Source organism: Micropterus dolomieu, linkage group LG12 (genome assembly GCF_021292245.1).
Source record: "Micropterus dolomieu isolate WLL.071019.BEF.003 ecotype Adirondacks linkage group LG12, ASM2129224v1, whole genome shotgun sequence".
Lineage (NCBI taxonomy): Eukaryota > Metazoa > Chordata > Actinopteri > Centrarchiformes > Centrarchidae > Micropterus > Micropterus dolomieu.
In genome coordinates, this window is record NC_060161.1 from 2,538,786 (window position 1) to 2,562,219 (window position 23,434).

Sequence of the window (23,434 nt, forward strand, 5' to 3'; positions counted from 1 at the left end):
CATTCATTTGTCAGCACTGTGACCAGTACTCCCCATTCACATGTTGTTCACATGTTGGTGCTTGTATCGGCACATCTTTTCCATACTCTGTCTCCGCCGGTGGAGAGGGCAGAAAAGAAAACGGGCAGCTTGTAAGAAGTGCAAAGAGTAAAATATAGAAGTGCTTGCACTGCATACCGATGAGCCGGCCCACTTCAAGCACTGACTGTGACTCTGATTAAGAACATACACACATTGACACACACAGACACACACCTCCTTTTAGTCAGACCTAAGGATGTACAGTGATGGTCTTTAATTAGGTACATTTTAGTAGTATTTATTAAGTATACTGTTAAATAGGTTTATGCTATAGATACATTTAAATACACATACTGTACATCCGTGCGAGTCACTACACACAGTAACAGTGAGAGAGAAACATTTTTCTTTTATATAACTACCTATTTTTGAAGCATATCGTAGTGTGGCATCTATTTTTGCTTCTTACTCCAGCATGTGTTACAACCTACATTGGTATTGGGGTAGGTTGAAACAAGGGAACACAATGCATTTGACATCACCTCATGAGGTCTGTGATCTTCTTGCAGAGGATTGAATTGGTGCAATTCAATTGTGCAGAAAAATGCAGAAAATCAAATTCCTCCTGTGTCTGCCATGTCACATGCTGCCCCCTTGCATGCAGACTTTTTCATTGTGGAGACTGGAGGCTATTCAAAACATTGATTTTACAGTGGTGTGGCTTAAACATGAGCTATGAAGACTTACAACGTTACTTTTCAACTGTTATCAAATTACTTCTAAAGATCCCAAATATTCCAATCAGTCAGTCTTTGAGGTGCAGGGAATTATTCTGGTGGTACACTAAAGGGAAGATAATGTTTGTTCTGTAAGATGTTATGTGAGGATAAGTAAATTAAAAAGGTAAAACAACTGAAATTTATCCATAGACCAAAATCAGTTCCTAAATTTAGCTCATGCTCATCAACGATCCCTTATGTGATTGGTTACTGCAGGCCTATGGGCTATACATATATATCAAGAGAGGGTGATTTGAATGCATTTTGCTATATGTAATCAATTTAGAGATAATGATGGTTTTAGCTGTATATAAATTATTTTTACTGTAGACCTATACAAACATAGTGCTGCACATTATGGCCATTTCTTTAATAAGTTATATGGCATGCAGTTACCTCTGAAATTCCATGCACGCCTCACATATCCCTACATTCATCCCCTAAGATCTTTTATGGAGTTGGCCTTAATTGAGTGGATGAATGGGCTTCACGTCGCACTTCACACCTGTTTTCCTGCATTTTCAACAGTTTGTTGTTAACAGTAGGAAGTGAAAGCCTAAATGTAAAGCGTTTTATTTGTCCACTTTATCCGTCGTCCCCCCTCTCCTCTCTCCTCCTCTCCTCTCCTCGCATCTCCCCAGCCCCGCTGCTTCTAAACACCTCCCTAGTCTGGGTTGCGTCGCACTCACTCCCCCGTCTGTCACACCAGACTCCGAGAAATCTGACGTGTTTTTCGCATTTCCTGCACCAGAGAGAGAGAGACGCAGACTGAGAGCCGTGTCGAGGGGGGGAGGCAGCCAGAGGTATGTCCACGGGAAGTTAAGATCAACCGCAGTGGCTGAAACCAGGCCGTGCAGGAGCAGCTGGAATCGTCGCTTTACCCACTCACCTACCGCCTGAATCTGCCCCTCCTCTCCGCCCCTGCTGCGGTTGTTACCAGCCGCTGTCTGGTCGCAGCGGTTCGGCTCGAACATCCCCGATGCGCCGCGGAGACTCCCAGCTGGCATCTGGAGCCTTCCACGCACCGCACGGTGCAATGCAACGCAGGCTACTGCTTCCAGGCTGCCCCGCTACAGTTAACGGAGCTTTTTAATACCTCGAAGGTAATAACCATGACAGACCGATCCACATCTGGGGCCTTTGCTCGTGTGTTTTCTGCTAACTCGGTGCTGTTGGAGGCTGTTCATGTTTCTTCCGTGCACTTTTAAGCTCCCCCGGGTTAACGCTCGCTTCTCTGTCGCAACAGTTTATATTTTGAGGGGGGGTTGTGGTTGTAGCATATTGGACAAGTGTAAACCAAAAAAAAACAATTAAGACCAAAATAATAAATAAATTGGCCTACGTCTTCATAGTTGAACTGGAAGAATCACGGTGTCTGCCTGGAGGACCACCGGTTGAACAGAGCTGTTATTCACACCGCTGCAGGAGTTAATTGTTTTGGAGTGGTTGAGGAGAAAGGTGGGGGTGGTTTCCCTTTAATCAAGTCACAGATCAAGTATCGAGGGGTCGCCGTCACCACCATGGTGATCTTCAACGGGCAGCTGAAGATCAAGATCTGCGAGGCTCTGGACCTCAAACCGACGGCTTGGTCCCTGCGTCACGCCGTCGGTCCAAAGACCCAGAGCTTCCTCCTGGACACGTACATCGCCCTGAACGTGGACGACTCCCGCGTGGGCCAGACCTCCACCAAGCAGAAGAACAACAGCCCAGCGTGGAATGATGAGTTCACCACTGAGGTCCACGACGGCCGCAGAATCGAGCTGTCCGTCTTCCACGACGCGCCCATCGGCTACGACGACTTCGTGGCCAACTGCATCATCCAGTTCGAGGACATCCTGCACAACGGCAGCAAGCACTTCGAGGACTGGGTAAGGCAGAGATGCGGCATCCTGAAACACACACAGTGGGGCTCATAGTGGGAAAAGTAGGCTCTCTTCACACCCCTTAAGTCTTGAAACGTCAAATTAGGGCTGCAACAAATTATTATCCTCATTATTGCCATGTTGTCAATTAATCAATAAATTCTGTTGACCAATACAATTTAAGAAAATAGTGAAAATACCATCTAAAATTTACCAGAGACTCTCTTTAAGCATGGTCAGAATGAACTGTTAGGGACCTCAGGATAAATAATTTTTTTGGGCCCCTTATTTGGGAACATGCACCATCTGAGCAGCATATAAACTAAAAATCTTTAAACTATGGGTTCTGACAATATAAGGCAGGGCCACAAGATTATCTAATAAAGCAGGGCTCACTTTGTACTTGAGTGGGCACATATTTCTAAACAAATCTGCACTTAATCAAACTGACACCCGAGAACTGGATGCTTTTTGGGGCCTCTGAGTGTCTGGGGCCCCAGGGCTGTTTCACATAACCCAGCCTTACATATGAGAAGCTTGGACCACAGAATGTTTAGCATCTTAATAAAAGATGAATCACTCACCAAATTGGTTGATTAATTTGTTGTAGATCACCTAATTAATACATTGAAGAACGTTCCAGCCCTACAAGCAGATAGCCTCCCAGCAGGAACATGTGTTCTGTATGGAAGGGAGAGGAAAAAGAGATGCATATGTTAGAAATGATCAAAACAAGTCATTATTATGAGCTATTACGTCAATGTTTTGACTCACTAAGACATAAGTACGATATAGTGTCTCATAATACTGACTTAAAATGTCACATTGACTCCATAAATAAACAAATTGACATTATCTCTTATATTTATTCTTCAGTACGTTGAACATTCGTCTTTAAAGCACCATTAATTAGTTTCTGGGGTTCTCTATAAGCCAGAGAACCAAAACAGTTGCATGTTGTGAAACCAAAACAATGAACTCAAGAGACGCGATACGGCTCCATCACATTGGTCTGTGGGCAGTTGTGAGTATGAGAGTGTCTCCAACCTTGGTTGTTTTTTGTCTTTCATCACACTCTAACATACAGGTATTTTAAAAAGAATGAATGGAACCAGTGCGAGGATAATTCATTTTCCATCTGGCCCAGTTTGCGTTTACAAAGGCAAAACTCAAATGGTGGAAATGTTGTTCGATGATTGGTCATACAGTCAGTGGGTAAAAAGACAACAAACCTCTCCAAGGTCAGCAGACTTTAGAGGACAGCACAGATGAACGCCTCATGTATTAAATAATTTAATAATGCAGACATTTCGAGGAAGAAACTCTGCATCATACGGTCTTATCATGGATCATATCATATACGACTTGTTTGCATTTGTCATAAAAAGTGGACCAGTGAAGTAAGTGGGCATCGATTGCAAACATGCAAAAAAAGTTGGCCCATGCAAATGGCTATAAAGGCCTATCATAAAAGCATCTTATGTTTACAGAATCCATATGAATGAATGAATTAATGCATATCCCTACATGCTACATACAAGCAAAAGTTCAAGAAAACCAAAGTTGCCGGGGTTTGCAGTTGTGGCCCACTCACTTCCCAACGCTGACCTTATGACTAACATTTACACCACATGGCGTTTGTTTACAATTTCTGGACCGTTTGAGTTTTTGCCTTAAACAATGCATCATCCTCGTATTGGTTCGATTCCTGAAATTGACTTTTAGGCGTGGACAAAGCCTAATATTTGCACATACATGGTTTCTGCAAAGCAAACATCGTTGTCCTGCAACATGCACAACATGAGTCACTGCACACACACACACACACACACACACACACACACACAAACACACCACACACAGACAATATAGATCCTGTTACCTTTGTTGTGCTCTAGTTAGATAAACCAGTGATCCACAGTACAGCTACAAAAAGAGGTGAGAGTGGATGTGGTTAGGCCGCACGCGTGACACACACAAAAACGCACACACAGCAGCATGAAGAAGCTGTTCATTGTTGTCTGACGCAGCTGAAGCAGACGCATGTATGGGTGTATTATTGATGAGGCCATCAGGTCCATTAGCAACAGGGAGAGAGAGAGAGAGAGGGCAAGAGAGAGAGGTCAAGATGAAAGAAGGGAAGATGATGAAACAGGAGGAGGGCAGCTTGAGGAAAGAAAGTCCAGCTCCAACCGTGTTTCGGAGATTTTTCAAGACATTGGGAGACGTGTAAAGGCCAGAGACAATCAAGGCTGTTGGAGCTGTGTGATCTTTCAGGGTTTGAAAGTAAAAGACTCAGTTCTTGACCAAAGGTGTTAGAAGTTGAAAGTGACTCTTAGTAGCCACTGATGATGAGGTGAGTTTAAATATCATTTATGCTTGTTATATCTGTAACTGTATTAGCATACTATATCAAAGCCTGGTGAAGTTTTCTTCTAGCTTTTGTGAAAAACAGGTAGTGTGTCGAGTTGACACCTGCCAAACTTCCTAGACAAAACAGTTAATTCTTTAGTAATTACCTGGATTTTTTAAAGGGCTCTAACTGATTTAAAGTCAAAGGTCTGTCTCCACAGAGCTTTGCACCTTCTATTTGAAGGAGCAAGGCGTGCCAATGTGCATTCTAGGTTGGACATGTCTTGACTTGCATCATGAATTATGTCACCTCAGACAAAGAATAACTAATAGAAGAATAAAACTTCACATCACCTTGAGGAAACTAAACAGTTTAGTTTCCCAGTGAGTAATATGATAATGTAAGCTACTGAGAAAAGTCTCATGGAATGGGATTTCGTCCAAAGCAAGCAGAGCAGTTGCTGAAGCTCTTAAAGTTTATGTCTTCTAGTTTTTCTCCAAAGCCTCAAACCTATCCCACAACACAGTGTACTGTATGCATCTAGCTCTGATGCAGCACATTTCTGAACATTTCAGCACCTGGACATTACAGTGAATCAAGCATTCATGAAATCTAATGCTGGGAGCACACTAGAGGATTTTCAAATCTTCAAATCAAATCTTGGGATACGACAGACATAATGACAGAATTAACCAAATGTTTAATAGCAAATACACAACACGTTCGTGACACTTTCCAGTCAGCTCGCTCTTATTGTCTGCTGCGGGTTTCTGATCAGAGGACGTTATAATTATGTCTGTACACGCCTCACACTACAGGATCATTCGGGGCGAGAATCTGTTACGACCAGCTTCGGCTCGGGAACGCCCCCGCTATTGTTGGGAGTGGCGAATTGGACCCAAAATCCTCCCAGTTATCCTCTAGTGTGCGGCCAGCATAAGGGACCAAGATGCTGGATGAATCGGAATCTTCTTTGTGATAAATAAGTCTGGTGTAAAGTAACACAACGGGAGACGGGATGACGTAGTCACATAGTACATAGACAAACCATGTACTGTAAAAATCTAAGATTTCGCACTCCTTTCTCACTCTTACCGCTCCGCGCTGCCACTGGTGGGCTGAAGCTGTACAAATTTGGAAACAGATTTAAAGTTTAGCTAAGCACTAAGCTAACATTTAGCTCTTTTTTTTTTTTACCTTATCTTGTGACTGTGGCTCAGCATGAGTTCAGAGGTTTGATGTGTTAATGTGATGGTAACAGGTCAGGACAGAGAGGCAATCTGAGAGGAAATAATTGATAGAGCTTTCAGAACTGAGTGCCTTGGATCAGGGTCAGTCACTAGCGAGGTAGATAGCGTGCCAGCTAAAATGAATGTGCTTAAATGTTTTCATAACATGACTTATAAGAAGTATAAGTAAGTAATCATTCAGCAGCAAAAAGACAGTTAACACTATGTTTGAAAATGCTGTCATCATTCATAGACACATTCAACTGTCTTTATGAATCTGAAAAAGGATCCGCTGTGTTCACTACAGATTAGGAAGGGACATGTTAGCGTATCAACATAAAGAATACATGAACATGTATCATATAAAACCATCTTCTGTGCTGCCACGGAGGCCCAGAGCCTTGAATCTGAGCACGAAAGGAAAGTGCCTTTTACGATAATGGCCTTCAGGTTGACAGTCCTTACCTCCGTCTTGACTGAGATTTTGAAGTCTGCACACTGATGAAGGTATTGCCAAAACAGCAATTATAGTTTTGAATTTGACATGAATGAATATAAGAACTTTAATATGAGGTTTTTAATATTTCAGTTCAAGCCACTTTGCGTCTATTCGGACATTAGGGCGACTTATTTTGCTGCACCAGTTAAACAAGGATGAGTGCAGTGATAGTTCACTCTACAGCCTGCGACAGAGTGCCGCTCTCAGCAACATACTTGCATGTCATTATGAAGCCTGACAACTTTTATAGTTGTTTACTGTGCTGTTTTACTCTCCAAAAATACAACTTCTTAGCTACCCAGTTGTGCTGTATAATTCATTCTGCAGGCACAAAACCCAGCATTGTGTTGTTATGACACAGATATATCTAGTTTTGATGCTGATATCAAGGACAGTTGGCTTTGCGTCTCACAGTTTTGACCTAACTTTCCATTAGATGTGTTAAAGGAGATTAAGGGAAATAGGAAAACATGAGCGAGAAGTGCACACAGCTCAGTATAGATCCAGCCTATGGAGTCTGGCCGCTGTTTCTTCCTTTTATTATTAGGGATCCAAGCAAAGAAGCTGCTGGAGCCCTATTGGTTTTGTTCTGATTCTTCTTCTTCTTCTTTCTTTCTTCTTCTTTTTCTCAGCTAAAAGTGTTTGGGCAGAAAAAACTGCTGGACGAAAACTCACCAAAATTGGCACATAGGTTGCAAATTCCACCCACTACTCAGGCAAAAAAAAAAAAAGGCCTTCATAGACCTCATGGTGGCGCTATAACAATCACCTTTGTGTTTTTGCAATTATCTCGAAAACGGCTTTGTTTAGAGTCAAACTTTTTTCAGTATTTTAATCTCTGGATTCATCTTCATCTTTGCTCCAAAGGTCTTCTGCTCTAAAAATTTCAACTTTTTATCACTTTTCTCTAAAACCTATTTTTGTGAACTCGTCCCAGACAGTTTCGCCAATCGACCTGAAACTTTGGCAGGATCATCTACGGACGTCGTTGATCAAAAGTTATCAAAAGAATTTTGATACGTCAATTAGTTTTAGTTTTTTCATAAATTTTTACTTTTGTGTCTTTACATACAATTTTACATAAATGCCCGTAAATCAAAATTGGCTTAAGCTATTAAACTTGATACGTCTGCTCAGATGCTCGGCCCGAGCTTCGCTGAGCAGTCCTGGGATATTCTTCCATTAGGTGGCGCTACACTTTCAAAAAGTTTATACCTCGTAATTCGCTGGATGGATTTGTACGAAATTCGGTTTGTATGATCTCGGGTCACTACTCAGCTAATGTATAAAATTTGGTAATGATTGTTCAAAGTGGGCGTGGCTTATTACAAGAAATGTAAATTTCTTGACATTTCTCATTCCTAAATTAAAAAAAATCTAAGAAAATCATCTGTATGTCCTAGAGAGCTGAAATTGTTTCAGCACATCCACTGATGTGACTAACGTTTGCCTCACTGCAACCTATGGTCAATTCAGAAGTCAGTCACTTTTTTTCAGAATATGCTCAATCAATTAACATCTATATCTCCACAAGTCTTTCTTCAAACGCTACCAAACTCGACAGTCGTTCTCCAGATGGCCGGTATCAAGCGTTTCAAAGGGTTTTCAGATCGGTCAAACGGTCAGCCTGCAGTGATATTCAGTATCTTGCTGGAACTTGTACAGCGTTACGGGTGGTGTGGTGTGGGGACAGAGTGGACCCAAATGCAACGTTCAGGTTTTATTGAGAAAAGGGGGTGAGGGACTGGAGTCGAGGGAGAGGTGGATGCCGGGGAAACACAGGCACGGGGAACCGAGGAGACTGGGACCAGAGGGCCGGGGAAGCAAAGAGGTGAGGGAGAACAGGGAGGACGCCGTGGGGGAAGTCCGAAGAGGAGAGGGCCGGAGGATGAGCCTGGCCGACTGAACAGAGGACGAGAGTGAGTGAACCGGGTAAGGAGCAACGACGATCAAGCAAGAATGGTGTGGAGAACCGGGGTTGAAATACAGGCAGGGATGAGGTTGACTACTGGCAGGTGTGGCAGGCTGACGAGGTGGCTGATGAGGTGCGGGTGCGGGTCGTTGGCTGGGCTCAGGAGGGAGAGAGAGCACACAGGGGAGGAAACACAGTTCAGTTTTGGATCAAATGCCACCAAAATAATCGACAACACACCCAAAATCAGCAGAATGATGTGTGATTTTTTTTCAGAATTTTCTCACCAACATCTTGACTGTTGTAAGCGTTTTAAGTTTAAACTGACAAAACTATCCGGGTCTGGCACATGTGACGTCACTACCTCAACTTGTGAGAAGGTGTGTAGAAACAGCCTCTCACCAGTAGCTCAGTCAATGAGTCACCTACTCTGGAGATCTGCAGATCCGGGGGTCAAATCCCCAGGTGACCGAGTCAGACTTGCTGATATTCAAGTTGTTCAGATCCTTGTGAATCTAAGGTCTCTATTTCATTTGTATTCTGTGACACTTTCTTCTTATTTTTATCTGCTAAAAATAGTTTATGCAGCTTAAACTTTAAATTTTGGAAACACAAAATGTAGCAGGTGGGTTGAACATTTTACCCAGTAATCAGGTACATATAATGACACTCTCTGATCTCAAGGTGATGCTTCAAAAATCAATTTTGCGTTTCCCCAATCATCTAAAAGTCCAAAGTCTTTCATCACTTTAATCTCTGAAGTCGTCCGCGTCTGGTCCCCTCTGAAAATGTCAAATGTTGCGTTTTTCGCGACTGGCTTGGATTCCAATCATTGCCGCACGCGGCTGTATTCTTAACCATGCTTTAGCAAAGGTTCACTGGATTTGTGGGATATGCTTAGAAATGTTTCTAACTCTGGTTGGTCCAGAGTCAACAAATAAATGTTTTAGTAAAGTTATTCTTCCCAAATATAAACCTAATTTCTCTTAGATGTTAATCTTCTGTTCAGTCAGGTCAGGATTTAGGATGTTGTTCATTTTCAAAATGAGAACATCTCACTGTAAAAAGATGATATATCTATGATGATATTGTGAATGGAATATTAGATCATAACTAAATTTTACCATTAGGTTGATGGAGAATCACTTGGCCTAAAACCAATTTGTAAAACAGTGCTCCTGGATACAAAGCTTGATTTATGTGTTATTTTTGGACGCAAGCTAGGTTGGCAGATTTGCATCTGGTGAGTTCCCATACAAATATGAGAGAGGGATATGTCATCTGTTTAGGAGAATGATGATCATGTTTTGTACAAAGTGACAAGAACACAAATAATAGATGTAGATTATTTTCTCCAGTGCTATATGGCAATGCTGCAGTATACAGTGCTGTGATGTCAAAGGGACAAAATGGAAATAACAACATCTAAATAAAGAATCCTGACATTTCAGTATATAAAATAAGAATAGTACAGGTGACTCAGCTCAAAGATTATATTTGGAACTTTTTCAGGTGAGCTGTGCCTTCCCACTTGTTATTGTATCACATTTCATTCTATAAGCCTCGATAGCATTAAATTTGGCACTCTTTTGTCTGTCATTAACTTCATTCAACTTGAAAGGAAAGCATAAAATTAACAAAAACTGTTTGCACCTGAATTCTTCACCAGACAAACTCTGCATTCATAGAGAACATAGACATAGTGGTGAAGCAACGGTGCATGCTAGAGTCGGGGCTATTTCAACATTTTCTCATGATGCAAAACTTGCGGCTACAAAAAGTTTAGGTGGCACGGATCTGTTGTCACCAGATCTACAGGTAGTATCAACACTAGCTGTGAAATCACTTGGTATTTGTTGGAGATATTCAGATAAGAGGAGTGTGTGAACAGAAACCTTAAGCCTAAGTTGTAAGTACATGGTAATTTAAAAAAAACAACCCAGAGTGAGTCTCATGGACTAAAAGTCTTAATGTCACTGTTCTCCTGCAAGTCTCTACACGGCCCGGTTGTCAGCAGAAAATGATACCGGCCAAGCCAGTCACACGCACACACAAACACACACAAAATAGTGAAGCCTCATCTCAGAAACTTGACCTAATTTTTCAAGCGGGCATGAAGAAAAGCAATATGCAGTATGAAAATGTTTGTGTAATGACTGGGCAAAGTGCTTCGGAAGTTCAAAGTGGACTTGCCGAAACGACAGCATCTGTGGTTTCATTGGCTTCCTCCATTTCCACCAGTTACTGAGCTGACAAAACAATAAAAAATGGACACACTGGGATGATTTCCATCACCAGGTGGGACAGTGATCACACTTGGGAGGAGCAAACTGTACCTTGACGGTACAGTACTTTGTCCATTTGCGGCCTGAAGGGCGGTTCAGTAGTTTTCTTCCCAGTTCATTGTAATTGCCATACAGACATAACAACAATGCAGCTGAAATTCTTGGCAGTTATTCTGAATGTAGGACAGTCTATGCCATCCTAACTAAATGATTCCTAACTTGGGAAATTCTTCATTCACGAATTCTGTTCTGTAATAGCTAAATTCCTACTCTAAATTGAGATAAAATAGGATTTCAGGCTTTCAGGAATTTCTGCTCTCTTCTGAACAGTGATTTAACGTGTAGGCAGGCACCTTGTTAGAACTTGTCAAGCAGGAGTGGGAAAACAAGTGATTTTACACAACAGGCAGTGAGTGAGGGGAGAGGCAGGAAGAAGACAGAGAGGGTGTTGGGTGAGGGGGATGAGCGGGGTTAGTTACAGTAAGCTAGCGGGTGAGGCAGCAGAGTTTGATTTCATCATGATGATTTTACAGTATCGTTTTAATAAAACGTTGAAGTTCTACTCAATTTGTTCAGAAGCATGTTCTTTTTTTTCTTGCATAAAGGCAGGCGTCGAAGGTATGAAAGTGTGAACAACAGTATGTCTTGAAATTGCAGTTTTAATTGAATCACTCATACAGCCTTGATGCATATGACATTTGCACTGTAAAGGACTATACCAATAATTTTGCAAGTTTAAGCCCATACTTTACATCAAATCTAGTAATTTTGCTAACATGATGAACAGTATATATTTCAGTATGGTGTGACAATTTATGGGTTTTACGGTTAAAACTTTCCTGATTACATTTTCTTTTTTTTTTTGTTGGAAAATCCATCAGTGAACATTATGTCTGCATTAATGTTTATATATAATTATATTATCCAAGCTAGCACACAGCTAAGATCAGTTTAGCAGGTCAGGAGGACTACCTCCAGGGAGGTCTGGGCTTAAATTTAAATCTCTTACATTTTAACACAGGTAAACCAGGAATCAATGTCAGGTGAACTCGTGTGACGATACTGTAATTGTGTTGCAGGATATGAGTGGGTGTGTGATTGAGAGAGAAACCTGAAACTTGGTGTGGGTTGCATTGATGTGACAACATGTAAATTCCATCCTTTAAAACCATGACAGTCGCAAATGTAAAAGCCTCCCTTCTCCTCTGTCTGTGCCTCATGCTCATATTGTCTTTTCACATCAACCCCCATCAACCTGACAACCTACCGGAGAAATAGAGGAAGGGGAAGAAGCTGACAAGAATGGAGACCATTTGTTGTGTTCAGTGATATTTCAGTCACAGCTCTTCTCATAGCTGATTTCAATAAAAGTTCACCAGACTAAGTGGCCTGCACACAAGTACTTCCCTCTCAACACACATCCCACGTTGTCACACTCGGGTCGAAAGAGATACTTTACATAATTGATTGTTTTTCAAAGAGGTGTAATCAAACAGTGATGCAAACAATGCACGAGCATAGATACCTTGATATGTAACCACTTGTTCGTCTGTCTCTCTCTCTCTGTTGTACAGTATCTCTCTCCATCTGAACTTTCTCCCACTGTCCTTCCCCCCCTCTCCGATGTCAGTATTGATGATGTTATAAGTGTGATTTGAGCGCTCTTTGTAGAGGTTGTACCATGTTAACATTTATTCTAAGTCACCGGATGGATTCAGGCAGCAGCTGATAAAGTGGATTTGTATAAATTATAGATATGTTTTGTGTTATTTTTCTACTACCAAGGTCTGGTGAGGCCTCAAGTTTGCAGACAGCATGTATACTTTACAGGTATTGCAATAAAAAATCATGTCTGTTTTCCTCTTTTTGCTTGGTGGCACAGGTAGAACAGATGCGAGCCAGTCGCTGAAACCTTGGTGAAAGGCGATCTTGTGCAGCCGCACCGCTTGTATAGAACATCATTTAATGCGCAATCTTTTTAATGCAGCGCATAGGCTTGTCTGATGGTCCTTTAAATATGCCGTTAGTCTCCTAGCTTTGTTCATTTTCTCGGGACATTCTCCTCAGCAACAACAGATTTTCTGTCAGCAAAGCAAACGCATTGAGATGTTCAGTGATATGGAGTATAGAAATTGCATTAAATCCAACACAAACTGTGCCTCAAGGAGAGAAGTTTGGCGCACATTGTCACATTCATAATCAAAGTTACTCATTTTAATAATCAACAACATATTTAATTATCAGTCAATCATTTTTCAAAGTAAAATGGCAAACATTTACCGGTTCCAGCTTTTTGAATGTGAAGATTTGCTGCTTTTCTTTGTCAATTGGAAGTTGAATGTATTTGGGGCTCTTGTTTGGACAAACCAAACAATTTGAAATTATGACTTCGGGCTCTGTGAGCTGGTGATTGGCATGTTCAATTTTTCATCTCACAATTATAAGTCAGACATTTTTTATAATAATGATAGACTAAACAAACAGCTGAATTGAACACATCCCCAGTCTTCAGTGCCAGTGGTCTCTTTGCCAGCGTTAGTGTTACCAGCTGTGGTTGTAACACTGTTAGTGTGGTGTCGCAACTGTGACAAAGCCAGATTACTGTGTGGTTGTCCTGCGGGTACAAGTGTCAACGATCGTGGTGGTTCAGCAGCTGGAGCTGACGTGGGATGTAGAAAAACAATTTCAGCCTTCACTTATGAGTTAAAAAGTGTGACACTCAACATGTTTCATGTTAATACCCCCCCCATCACTGTAGCAGTTACTGTACTGCAGTCATCCGAAGAATGTAGAGTACTCCCCTGTCTCACTGCAGATTGTAATTAAGCGTTTGTGCGTTGTTGTTGAGACATTTATGCACCAGAAAGGTCAAAGCACAAGAGCAGCTTTTTGCACTGATTCTGAACCTGGTATTTGTTCCCTGTCTTGCTATAAGACACGTTAACAGGACATTTTCTGTTGGGGCTGCACGGTCAATACGAACACCATTATAAAAAAACTTGAAACAAGTTTTAAACAGCAGGAGCTACAATTTTTATTATATGTAAATTAAATGGTTAACCCCTTAGTAGGGTTGAAAGGTAACGTTTCTATATATATTCTAATTCATTTTTAAACTTTATTTGCCCCCGTAGGGCAATTGGTTCCGCAGACACATAGACAGAGGACAGACATATATACAAGACCAAAATACATAAAATACTAAAATGCTATGGACTCTGGTTGTACAACAGCGGAATAAGAAGTTTATACCAAGTAGCTAACCCTTTGTTATATGTGGGTGTACTGTGGTCATTGTTGCAAAAGAATGAGCAGGAAAATACTATGATAAAGGATTTCATTCAGATTTCCCACTGCTACCACAACATTTCCCCTTTTTCCTCCTTAAGTAGCTTTAGGAAGATTTTGTAAAAATCATCAAGCTTTGCCTTCCTTGTTTATATTTTATGGACAATAATTGTACTAAACACAAAAACAGTGTTGATTAGAACAATCAAATTAAATATTTTTCTCAAATCCTTCATGCCTACTCTAGTTTGGTTTCCTAATCTACAGTGAACTCTTACTAGTGGTGCAAAAGCAACTCAGTACTTTTACTGGAGTTCTATAATTAAGTAAAATATTAAGGTACTTGTTGTTTAGTTGAGTATTGCGATGTCTTCTACTTTTTACGTCAATACATTTCTTGAGGAAAATATTGTAGTTTATATTCCACGACTTTTATTCAACAAGTAAAGTTATTAGTAATTTTGCAGATTCAGATTTTAACATACCAAAAGATTGTAAAGTTATTGTAGTTAACTTCCTCAGCCACAGCTACAACATTTAAATTGTTTACATTTGAATACATCAGTAATGATCAAACAATGCTAGATATGTAGAAGTACACCTTGCTGGTAAGTTGAAGTACACTGTGGTATTTCTACTTTAGCTTAAGTTAAAGATCTGAAATGACTCTCACCACTGTCCTGCGTGTTGATTCTGGACTTGGTTATGGTTTGTGGTCTTGCTCAAAGGCACTTCAACGTTTACATTTCAGTCGAGTTTGGTTTCCGGAGCCTCTGTAAACTCTCATACAGACAGAATGGAGGAAGAGCTCAGGCCTGTTTTCTTCTTGACCCTGTTTCCCTGAAGGCTGTAGTAGAGGGGTGTCCTCTCTGTGGACTGAAGGAAACGGGGGCAGGGCCGAGTGTGTGTGTGTATGTGTGAGTTCGAGTCTAATATTAGCGGCAGTGTGTTTGAGTCACACGGTAGGCCCTACTTCCTGTTTTCACTGTCCAAGTTTACTTCCCAGAGAAAGAAGGGAAGAGGGAGAGAGCGATGGCTCCCCAGGTGCCCCCTGTAGTTTCTGTTATCATCCATTTATCTGCTGTCCTGTCTGTGCACAGTTTGTCACTTATATCACAGTACAGTGTAACGTAGTAACACAGATATGTAAGGAATGCAATGAAGAAATGAGATGGTGGCGACGAAAGCTTTACTGCTTCTTCTGCTGCTCTGTCAGCACCACTTAGCTCAAGCGTGTCGCAGCAATAGAAATGAGATAAGAAATACTATTGTATTTCTCATTATTGTTGTTTTATTGGAGATGTGATTCTGTAAGATATCAGGAATCATTTTTGTGAGTCTCTCCCTTTCTTTAATTTGTAAAGGGAGATCCCTGGTGCTTTTGCTTTGTCTCTCATCACTTCCTGTTCTTTTTGTGCTGATTGCATCTCTGTTTTTGTGCTCTGTTGTAAACGGGTGGAAGGAAATTTAGAGTAGTTGTTGTTTCAGGCTGAGGTAAATCATTTAAAAGTAAGCAGTAATCTGTATCATTTGCATTAAACACTAAAATTCACTTGTTCCTTGACACATTTGACAGTGTTTTATTTGAAGTATTCTGAAACCAAAACCAAAAATTTAAACAAAAAAAAAAAAATGTGTTCTGTAGATGTAATAAATGAGCTTGTGTAGTCTAAACTCAGTGTAAGTGCACATAAAGAAGTCCCACATCAGTCAAATTGTGGGAAAGGTTTGGATTTCTACTGTCATCCTTTACTTTGGCTGATTAGCTAACATGTCGTAACGTGTATTGATTTATCTGCAGTAGATCTCTTAATCCATGTGCAGTCTTGTTCTGTGTGGAAATCCATTGTTCATCCATCCAATTGTTTGTCAGACCAGCAATCAGGGTCAAAGACTGTAAGTGATGATAGTTACCTCATCTGCTTACTTTTCATTTGCATTTGATGACCTCAGGGTGCAGAGTAGCATGGACTCCGTGTGTGATACTTACTGACTTGACTTAGAGCCAGGGACTTTAACTTTGGGGCTCAGCAAAGGAATAAAAGAAGAAATCAGCACATTTGAGTATTGATATACAGCATGGAGGTATAAATACTGAAGTCTAATGAAGTTTATAAATCATAGTTTGAAATGTAGAGGTCGAGCGTCTGTGGAATGTCTGTAAAATAAATCACCGGTGAGCTCCACAGGGCAGAATTAAACTTAGTAGGGAGACGTCTCCATTTCCTCACAAACAGGATGAGAGAGGAGAAAACACCCAGTCATTCTACATACTCACACACTCACAACGTTTACATTTATTACACATTTAAAAACAGACTGCATGCAGCACACACATCAGATGAACATCCTTATATGATAATTACTAATGGATTGATATACAGAAGTATTGGATGGTATGGCAAGTTGTAACTATTATAAATATATATATATGTTTAGTTACTAGTAGCTACTCCACTAATAAATGTAACTATCAACAAGCCATTTAATTAGTTATTAATGAATGACTAGTAACCAAAGACAATTTACTAGTAAGAATTTTATTGTTGCAACTATCTTTTGGAATTGTTACCAGTAACTAATGAATAGGTTCTAGTTTCTAAAAAATAGATACTAGCAAAATGAAATAGTTAGCTGTTCGAATAGTAACTAAAGAAGATATCTGAACTGCAGAACCCCGGTGATTTCAATGGCAAAAATCTGCAATTACTTGCTGGTAACTAAAAACTTTCTTGTAACTAATTTGGTGAGTACACTTAATTCTGTCCTAGTCATCCAAAAATGTTTTTATTGATTCGTTGTTTCAGTCATGTTTGAAGATGATGATCTGATTTCAGCTTCTTAAATGTGAGGATTTAGAAATTAGAGAATGAGACAAAAGTAGGAATCGCGAGCGTGGTCCATGCCGTGCAGTACACACTATTCAGTTAGGCATGCATTAGGTTATAGTAAAGGTACGGCTGGGTTAGTTTTAAACTGTTAAATGCCATCTAAATACAAGCAGCCATGCAAGAACTTTGCTTAAATAAAAGAGGCCTACTTTGGCTACATTTAGATTTCATTTTAAAGTAAGTAAGATCACAAATATTACTAAGCATTACATACCACATTTCATTACTTGACACTTTTTCATACCCAGAAACAAAAAAGTTCAAATGCTCTGGTCAAAAGACAAACTGCATGTTCACTTATTTGGCCTACGTCCAAGAACAACTCATGTGAGCAGATTCCATCCATAAGTGGCTTGCACTAAAGATTAAAGATAACTCCTTGCATTCAATACATCTCGTCTTTTCTATAATCTTCCTTAGATGTCTTCCTCGCTGTGTTTATCTATCGTGTGTCAGTGAGTCTGTAGCTGTAGGTCTCTTTTAGGATACATGCAGCCACATGACTCCAGCTTGACTAAGGCTCATGTGATACTGTAAAAGCTTTGGGACAGCTCTGTGTGTGTGTGTGTGTGTGTGTGTGTGTGTCTCAGAGGAATGTGTCTCAGTGTGATTAGGTTAAAATGAAGCTCATTAAGCTTCGGTTGACAACATGTGACGGTAATGATTGAATCTTTGAATAAACCTCAGTCAGAGATATAGAGGAGTAAAAATCCTTGACGGTGCCTCAACATGTCCACTGACACCTCCTTTCCTGGGGCACCTGATGACCTTGTTGCTATGGATACCATCGAAACAACAAAATAAATGACACGAACAAACAGAATATTCAGACTACCTTGACTCGAAGCAGGTCTCGACTCCCCAAGGCTGTCCTTCACCTCGACTGATAAACATGCAGCTGCTTTCATTAACCTGTGTACATTGTGTGGTCTGATGCGAAGTGCAGATACAACTCAAACATTAAAAACAGACTTGTCAAGAAGGTTTGACCACTTCCTACTCTATGTTTGATACAGTGGAGCGTTGCCATGAATGAGACTCTATACATTTTAAATCCGTGACCCTCCAGTTTTCACCCATCTAACTAGTTAACAACCCAAGCGGGACTGTGCATATTTGCGTCTGTCTTTTTCTTGACGGTTCCTTCTGGTGTTTCTTTGTTTGTACTGTTACTCTTCACCTAATTACTGTGCAACAGGACAGGTAACTAAACATCAGCTTCTGTATCACTTCAAAGAATTTCTTCAGAACAAGTGTTCACTCTCATTTTCTGCATCTCTGCTCTTTACATTTGCTGGATTACAGCAGGTGACAATTCAGAACCAACATTTGTTGATATTGTACTTTAGCTGTGCAAATTCCCTGAGACTATCCGATGGAAAAAAGGCCACTCTGAGTAACAGATCCATGAGTTTGTAGGCTTCTTATCAGCAGTTTACACTACTGTAGTAGTTGTAATATCCTGTTCCATATATGGAACAGGATATTACAACTCTGGAAAGTTATCATAGTGATAATCATTTTATCTTCCATAATGCAAGGAAAACAGAAGAGTTACAACGTTCCTTGTACAAAGTAATCTACCAGAAATGTCAGTGTTTGTTTGCAGGACTCATTGAAATGAAGGCGTTGCTGCATTTTTTCACACTGTGATAATTACATTACATTACATTTATTTAGTTAATAAGTGCATTTCAACTATGTGTATACAATCCAGAAATTGCAAGAATCATGCAGGTACATGAACATTTAGAAACAATAGGAGACTGAGAAATGTTTTATTAATTTTCTTTTTAAAATGTTGCTCTGAACACAGTCTAAGACTCTCCTGCTGTATTTGGCTGGAAACACATAACTTTGCTTGAAGTTAACCAGCTAGCTGCAAAGTGCAAAGCTTTTCTTCTACAGTTCTTAAACCTAAACATAAACCTAAAATAGCGTTTATGCCAAGGAGACAAACATTTAGTGAAATGGTGCAATTTCCACATATAATACAATCTTGCTCTTTTGTGAATCCGTATTATTATGTTATTATTTACATTAACATATTAATATTAGATAAATTGTATGTTGTATATGTTGTTTTTTGATCAAAATGTTGGTTAAATTTTCTTTAAATGACTTTTTTCAACTGTATTCACGGAGCGAATGAACTCCGCCCAGCTGATTGATACCGGCATACGCTGTGATAGTAATCAGCTGAACCCGCTTGCGCTGTGAGTTTAGACCTTTTTATATATTGTCAGTGGTCTGGACAGCTGCGATGAGTGGTAACGTCGCTGATAGTTTTGCAACATAAACATCTAAAAACTGAAGCGCAGCCTGCTCTGTTTGCACTGGAAGTTAATGTGTGTGGATTTGTGGTGAGATTTCTGCCTGATTAAAAGTGTTTCATTTACTTTCGGTTGCACATGCAACATGCAGTCCCAAACTGCGTCGGTCAAACAGTCTGAAGCGGATCAAAAATGTAATGCACAGCAGAGTATAGAGCTTCTCATTAAATGATGACATTGAGTCTGGTAGTATTATGACTTTATTCAGGATATGTCAGAGACCACAGATGTGTGGGAGAGATTCTGAATGTGCAGAAAGTTTTGACCATGAGCAGAAAATCTGCTGAAACACAGGAGCTATTAAAGTCCAGGAGTTTATTACCAAATTAAAATTTTATAATTTATCATTGAGGTGAAAAGGTGCCACAGTCACATTTAAGCGGGTTACTTCCCCAAACAAAGCCACAAAGAGGAGGGAAGACTAAATCATGACTTGGCAGGGATGATATTACATGAGAAAAGTTGATCTACAGGAGAACGTAACACAGAATGACTGAGAGCTGCAATGACTTATTCTGTTACAGTTAGGCTATAGATTTTTAATTGTCACCTGCCTCCTGAATTTTGTGTTTCTCTTTATATAAAAACATTTTTAAAAATTACCATAAATTGGTGCAGAAGAATTCATCAGAATGCAGGAAATAAAGTGTTTAATGCTCAAAATTGTCAAATAATTCAGCATTAAAGGTTTCTTAAACATAGTGTTAAAATCTCGTCTCGTCTAGTGGGTTAAGTGTCTCATCACTTCCCTACTAATCAGTTAATGTCAATTTGTAAATTTACCAGTTAAGATTTGTAAGGTAGTGTGTTGTTTCAGGACCGCCTGTGGTCTGCAGTGTGCTGTTTATAAAGGCCAAACAGCCTTAATATAAATCTTTAATAAGAACTAATAGCTACTCGGCCATATTGATTCAGGTATGTTTTGAGTCAGTGCTAGGGGAAAGGACAGTATGATAAACCCTGTGTGTACTGTGTATGTGTGTTTTTTTTAAAAGAGACATAGCAACATAGTCTGGTGTGTGTGTGTGTGTGTGTACTTCTATATGTACATGTGTGCGGCAGTGTGTTTATGATGCTGCTTAATAGGAGAGGAAAGCCAAATTATGGTGTAAATGTTAACACCACTGCATCGTGTATGCATTTATGTTATCTTATTTTGTGTGTGTGTGTTTGTGCATAATAATAATAATGTACGTGTGGATGTGTAGCTATAGAAGCAGATGGGTGTGTGGGCGGTCTCTTCCACTCTTCTCCACTCATGCTGAGAGCAATGAAGACGAGTTTTATGAGAGGATTATAGAGGAGCTGAACGTATGGAGTGCATCAGCTGCTTTTTTCCTGCTCTCTTCATAATTTAAAGGGGTTGCAGTGAAGGTGTTAATGAACTTATACCTTATGTGTACTCCAGACGCTGTATGTTTTTCAAGAGTGAGCTAAGTGAGATATGGTCAATGCGAATATGAAACAATATTGGTTTGGATCGTCAGACAGTTTTGTGTGTATGATTTTGTTGCAGCCTTTCAAACTGGATCCATCTGTAATTTGCCAAGCATGCATTTGTGTGCACACAAAATTGGACATAATTTTATTTCCTAGAATTTATGTTCTTTTCATTTTAGCCTTCGTTTTTATCCACTTTGTAAAATTTAACAATTTTTTAACTAAATCATTATAGACTGCTTTGCTGAAGTTTGATGTTGGAGGACATTGGAGTGGAATTGCGCTTCTTGTTGCATGCCTACATCCATTAATAGCTAACTATGGGAGTGGGAATCAGGCACATTGTCACAGTGATTGAGAATTACTTTCTGTCTTTGTGGGTAGTTTTATCTGTCCTGTCATCTCTCTACCAATATTTTCCAGAGTTTTCTCTCTTTCCACAGCTCTCCCCTGTGTCCTCCCCCTCCCTCATGCATGTCATCAACCCTGCCATGAGTCAGTTAGAGGTTGATGCACATGTTTCTCCTCCATCTCAGCCTCTCTCTTCCAGGCAATGATGTCTATCTCCACATGAGTGAAACCACAAGGAACCACTAACACTAACTGCTTTTTGCACAGATGCCTATTTGGAATCACATGTTCTGAACGGTGCATACATACAGATATTGGCAGCGAGGACCTGCATACCGTAGTTATTTTGTGCCACACTTGTATGACAGAGAAATCCTTTTGAGGATATAATCGGATGGATTGCAAATTGGGGTGTTATGCCACGGTTTCATCAATTCTGTGAAATTCTTTTGTATGGACCAAAAAATAAATGCATTGTGAGTCAGGACGCATATATCAGCTATATTGGCTATGGGCTGAATCTACCAAAATACGTGCCTTTATATTTCTGCCTCTTCAGGATTTATGAGGGATGACATAAATCATAAAAATGGTGGCAGGTTGTTTGCTGGGGCTTCTGTTTGGAAACATTTGTCAACCCATGTTCCTAAATATCCTCCCAGCAGCTCTTCCTCTTGTCTCCCTGTCTTTGTGCCAGAAAGTTGGTAGATCTGATAACTGGTAACCCTGCCTTACTAACAGAAATATATCCAAGTTGTAACAGCTAACACAATAACCTTATATTTACTGTGCAACTAACTGAGGGCTTAGTAGTTCATAGAAAACAGAGAGTCTGTGTGTGTGCGAATGTGTTTATACGCGTGTGTCATCATAGCTGGCCTGTCCACAATGCTGCTGCATCACTTATTCAACAGGGACAAATTAGGCATAGACAGACACGGCTAAACAGGAGGACAGGCACGAGTGGCTGCCGACAGGAGGCTGTGTGTGTGTGTGTGTGTGTGGGGGGGGAGACTGTTCTGGTTTGTTTGAAGTAAATCCAGTGCATTAGCAGCAGGAGTGAGTCCAGCTGTATAAAGTTATTCTCCAGTGCCTGAATGTGTGTGTGTGTGTGTGCATGTTTGCTGCATCTGAATATGTTCTGCTCTTAGCTCTTCTTATTTATTTATTTGTGTCCATTTGTTCATTATAAATTGACTCTTAACACATCAAATGTAAAAGGTATTCATTTCAGTCCATCCATCAATGCTGGTTACTGTGCGGTATTTCAAAGTACACTCTGCAGTTGGCTCTCTTTGGTGGTACAGTTTCTCTCCCTGCATGCATGTAGACTGTGCTCCTGTACTTCTATTCTTGTGAGGACCAATTAGTGTGGACTTGTCCTCACTTCTTCAAAGGCTGTTTCAGGGTTAAGACTTGGTTTTATGGTTAAGGTTAAAGGGGCAGTCCTCACATCTAAATCCACATCCAAAGTTTATTATTCATGTTTAGTACTACTTGAAAACAGTTGTCTAATGTCGCCTGTGGCTCTGGAGGAGCCTAATGATGTCATACTGATGTCACAAGCATATATCTCATGTTTGGCTTGGAGACCACACATTTGTTTACTAAAAACCTGTGTAAGAAAACTGCACATTGGAGTTTGGAAATGGGTGTTAATCAGACAGGGAGATAGGGTTGCATTATGGGAAGTATATGATCCAGCATTTCTGACCGTTTGCAAGGGACTAAAAGGCAGGGTGTCTCTGCCTTGGCTGCTTCGATTTAAATCTATTTTTTTCACACTAGATCACTATGTACAATACAGGAGCACTGCTTGGTATTAAAGCTCAATACTGTTTTGGTACCAACAGAAATGTGGAGTGTGGTGGATCAAAGAATTGCCGGATAAGCTTCAAATATAGATAGCCAGCCGTAGAAAGGTTTGGTGTTGTCTAATGAGGGTCCTCACAAGTACAGCTGTTCAAACCTGTGTGTGTGTGTGTGTGTATGTGTGTGTGTGTGAAGGGTCTGCAGTGTGTCACTCCACAGAGGCCGTGTGCTCTCTGTCACTGAGAACAGATAAAACACAATGTGCTCCCTGTTCTCTCTCTCTCTCTGTCTCTTTCAGTCACTCTCATTGTCATTTTTCTCTCTCGGCTTTTTTTGATTCTTTTCTTGACTACATCCATGGAACTGCTGATGAATTTGA

General features: G+C 40.3%; 1 protein-coding gene across 1 annotated transcript in view; it reads left to right on the forward strand.

Annotated features, from left to right (window-relative positions):
- The first annotated feature begins 1,456 nt into the window (after positions 1 to 1,456).
- LOC123980646 (protein kinase C epsilon type-like) overlaps positions 1,457 to 23,434 on the forward strand; it is a 78,771-nt gene continuing 56,793 nt past the window's right edge. The window contains exon 1 of the mRNA XM_046065161.1: positions 1,457 to 2,668. Coding sequence (XP_045921117.1) covers positions 2,321 to 2,668 — 348 coding nt within the window. The 5' untranslated portion in view covers positions 1,457 to 2,320. The remainder of the gene's footprint in view (positions 2,669 to 23,434) is intronic.